This window comes from Sinocyclocheilus grahami, unplaced genomic scaffold, assembly GCF_001515645.1.
Source record: "Sinocyclocheilus grahami isolate Dianchi unplaced genomic scaffold, SAMN03320097.WGS_v1.1 scaffold5788.1, whole genome shotgun sequence".
NCBI classification, from domain to species: Eukaryota; Metazoa; Chordata; class Actinopteri; order Cypriniformes; family Cyprinidae; genus Sinocyclocheilus; species Sinocyclocheilus grahami.
The window spans coordinates 7614-12261 of NW_015510380.1; the positions used below are offsets into that span (position 1 = coordinate 7614).

Below are 4648 nucleotides of genomic sequence, written 5' to 3' on the forward strand. Positions count from 1 at the left end.
GTGTGTGTGTGTGTAATATTATAGTTGTTTGTGACTGTCACAGCATCATGAGTGTGTTGAGTCGAAGTGCTTCAGAGCTGATAAACAAACAGGAGAGACTCGCTCGTTCTGCTGGAAGAAAGAACGAATTCATGAGGTCTTCAGTCATTAACTGCCATCTCATATGTGCTCTCTGTCAGGTTCTCTGAGGAAATATCCCGCTGATATCAAAGTCAAATCTCCAGACACGTACACGCTGCTGGGGCAGAACGTCACGCTGGAGTGCTTCGCGCTGGGAAAGTAAGAAAAACGCCACACAGATGACTTCTCAGTGTTTGCAATGCAGCACTTCAGTCATTTTCCTCAAACGCTTCATTATTCAGCACAATATTCTGCAAATATTTCAGTTTGAATCGATTAACATCCAGATTTCACTCAAACTGCATTTTGTAGATCATTTCAGCTTTATGCTGTATGTGCGGTCTGCCTGTGCTCTATATAAACTCTTTTAAAACTTACATTTTTAAAGTACAAATGGAGAAAATCTTCTATTAACTGAGACTGATACAATATTCAATATTTAGTAAAGCATCAGTGCCATCACTGTAATATTTTCATAATATCTGAATTACTATGCGATGTCTTTCTTGCATGTATTTTCATACTGAATTCTTATGATTATATTTCTTAAAGTACAAAGATATTTGCATGCTGAATCACCATCAGGCTTTTTTTCCCTAGCATTTATTTTCATACTGAATTATGATTACATTTATTAAAAGTACAAAGAAAATCTCTTATTGACTTAAATTAAGTTGTTCAGTGTTCAAAATAAGATCAGGGACATCAATGTAACATTTTGCATATGCTATTACAATTGGATGTCTGTCTTGAGTTGATTGAAGAGGAAGTTTAAGGTCTGACATTTCTCATAGTACAATGAACTCATGAATAAATCAGAAACAATGTTTTTCATGCACTGGTCAATTTTGGTGTATTTTGCTTCTATAACATGTCGTCTTCAGATTAATGGAAAGAAAACATCCAAAATACACATTAAAGTGTTTATTTTATAACACATTGTCTATTTGCATCTGTAGATTCCAATCTCAGTCCATATGTTTAAAGAGTTTTTTCCTCCACTTCAGCAGCACTTACACACCAAAACTTATGGTTTTTACTGAGGGGGTCTGTTTATATTTCATTCACACTCATTTATAAAATACTTCATAAAAGCATGGAGAATTTTTTTTTTTTTTTTTCTGTCTGTTACCAGTATTTTCTTATTTATTGAGTTATAAAAAGAGAAATCCAAAATCAGTGAAATTCAAAAACTCTAATATGTCAACGAAATCAAACCAGAATTTTGAACAAGGCTTTATCCAATGTTCAGAGTTGTTTTTCTGTAAATCTATGCAAATTAGCGCAGATCTAATTAGATAATACAACATTTTAGAAAATAATGTTTGTTATACAGTATGTTATAATGTAAGTAATCGGCTAGGGACATCAGTGACATCAATGTCATATTTGCATACTCAGTTTCTGATTGGTTGTCTCTTACATGTATTTTTTAAATCATCTATAGCTGATGAACACAATGTGGTGAACGTTGAGGTTTCGGGCAGATCTCACCATGTTTTATATTGTGTGTGTTCAGCCCCATCCCTCAGATCCGATGGAGGAAGGTGGATGGTGATCTGCCGGTCTATCGCCACAACATCAGTATGTCAGGAAGTCTCCTTCATCTTTACGACATCCAGTACGAGGACGAGGGTTTATATGAGTGTGAGGCCGACAACTCCAAAGGCAAAGACAGACACAAAGTGCATCTGTATGTGGAGGGTGAGAGTCACATGACCTTATGAACACACCGCAATGAGACATCACTGAGAAGAGCAATGCCATATTTCTACAGGTTTATACTGGAAAATAGAGTGCACACAAATACATCTAAAATAGCAATAAAAATACTTATTTTGATAGTCACTTTAACACATTCAGTTGCACCTCTATGTCTACTAACTCTTATTAGAGTGTTAGCAGAGTATTAGTAGACTGGTAGGGTTAGGGTTAGAATGACTTGAAATGTACTTGCAAAGTTACTTATAGTCAGTAGAATGTTTGTTGCCATCTCATTAAAGAGTTAGCAGATATGAAACAGACAGGCTACTAATACTCTAATGAGAGTTAGTTGACATGTAGGTGCAACGTTACTTCTTGTCTACAGAATGCTCAAAAGGGACCATCAAAATAAAGTGTTACCAACATGCTTAATGTATTAGGATTTGCAAGAATTGTCCCGTAAAGCAATGCTTGTTTACATCAGGGTTTATTATAGTTAACTATAAGTAAAATCATTAAAAATGGTTACTTGAAATTAAATAAACATTAACTGAAATAAAATAAAAGTATAAAAAACTTAAACTTATTTTTAAGCTAGTTGCCAAGGCAGTGTTTTTCATTTTCATTTAGATTAATTTGATGTACAAAAATAACTAAAACTAAAACTGAGAAAATATAACATAAAACATGCTAAAAAAAAAGTTCAAAATATTAATAAATACTGTAATAGTATCTAAATGACACTAAAACAACACTGGTTTACGCGTGTGTTTGTCTCTGTCTAGGAGCTCCTGAATGGGTGGAGAAGATCAGCAGCTCGGAGACAGACATCGGAGGCGATTACATCATGTCCTGTCTGGCCAGCGGGAAACCCAAACCCCATGTGCACTTCCTGAAGGACGGACGAATGGTATCGCTGACGTCTGAGTTATAATCATTCATTTTCACACAAATTCAAGCATTTAAATCAGATCAGTTGAAAAAATAAGTCTGCATTCGGCAGATGCTATTATTCAGAGTACATTTAGAGTTTTATACATTTAAACGGTTCATGCATTCACACCCATTCCTTTGGTGTTGCTAGCATCATGCAGTACTCTTTGAGCTACAGGAACGCCACAGTCTCCCTATTGTGATGTCAATAAAAATAGCAAACATTGTCCCAGTCAGTAAAATGCATTAGCATACTCCTCCACTCACGCAGTGCATGTAAATAGATGCAGCAGATCAGCGTAATGAATGAGCGCGTTGTGAGTCGGCCGAACTGCTGGCTGTGTTCCCGTCTGGAGCGAGGCCTTCCCATCATGCTTCTGGTTACATAACACTCACGACACCAGATGGTGCTGATCCAAACACCTGAAGTGTGTTTACAGCGTATATCACAGGAAGAGCCGCAGAATGCAAATCAAACACGACTTCTAACAGAATAATAATGCCAGACAGATGTTAGTGTTTTACAGTGTCTTCAGTCAAAATCAACTTTATATTAACTATTCATATATTTTAATGATTTTTTTAATATAATTATGGTTTTATTTTGGTTTATCAAATTAATAAATAATAGAATGCATTAATTAATTTGTTTGTTTTTGTATTCATTAGAATTAAAATGTATTTGTACTGTATTATTCTTTTTGCTTGTATGCCAATTTGTTTTATTTGTGTTATTATGTTATTTTGTAATTTTTTATCATTATGATTTTATTTGAATTTATTTTATCTAATGAAATTAATTAAACAAATACATTGTCTATATGTATTTGCATTAAATAATTTATTTGCATATTTTACATTTATATGTATTATTTTAGCTTGTATGAATTATATGTAAATACACACGCACACACATGTATTTATTTATTTATATGAATAATGTTATGTTTTTATTCATTGATAGATTTCAGAGGCTCATAATAATCAGTAGAAATATGACAATGTTGATAATATCTGATGAAAGCGGTCTTGAATTCTGACGGATGAATCTGTTCTCTTCTTGCTTCTCTTCCATCAGTACGCCAAGAACCACGAGTTGCGTTTCACAGACCTGACGTTTGATGATTCAGGGATGTATCAGTGCATCGCTGAGAACCGTCACGGCACGATATATGCCAACGCCGAGCTCAGGGTGTTCGGTGAGTATTCATGGTTCAGTATTAATATTTGCTGTAATACGTGGTTCTGAGCTTTAGGACTCACAGAGTTGAATATCTTGAGGAACACTGCTAGTTCTTCCACTGAATGTGTTGTTTTCCCAGCCGGCGCTCCTTCATTTGAGTGGAACCCAGTGAAACCCGAACTTCTGGGGGCCAAAAACGGGCGCGTGGTGATTGACTGCAAACCCCGAGCGGCGCCGCGGCCGAGCATCTCCTGGAGCAAAGGAACCGAGCTCCTGCACAACTCCAGCAGGTCAGAGGTCACGCAGAGGTCATCTCACGGATCCTTGCTCTCTCCAGAACCGTTCATATTCAGTCTGTCTTTCATGATTGCAGGATCTTCATTTGGCCAGATGGGAGTTTAGAGCTTCTGAACGTCACCAAATCAGACGAAGGCAAATACACGTGTTTCGCAGAGAATGACAGAGGCCGAGCGAACAGCACCGGATCGCTGTCAGTCACCGGTACGACACGGAAACCAGACTGCATAACAACACCCTAGCCTAACAACCATCCAGAATACCCTAGAAACTGCCAAGTAACACCCTACCAACCACCCAGAAAACCTGAGCTACTGCATAGCAACACCCTAGAAACCATGAAGAATACTTTACAATACCTTACAGCACTCTAGCAATGCCCTAACAACCACTCAGAACATCTTAGTAGCC

The 4648-nt window shown here is 36.8% G+C and overlaps 1 protein-coding gene across 1 annotated transcript; it reads left to right on the plus strand.

The window, feature by feature from the left end:
* Positions 1-179: 179 nt before the first annotated feature.
* LOC107577343 (contactin-1a-like) lies at positions 180-4510 on the plus strand (the record flags this gene model as incomplete). The annotated part of the gene is made up of 6 exons (XM_016263429.1): positions 180-279; positions 1640-1824; positions 2610-2734; positions 3836-3956; positions 4080-4230; positions 4314-4510. Coding segments are annotated over 6 exons (848 nt in total), but the record flags the coding sequence as incomplete, so codon positions are not given.
* Between the last annotated feature and the right edge of the window lie 138 nt (positions 4511-4648).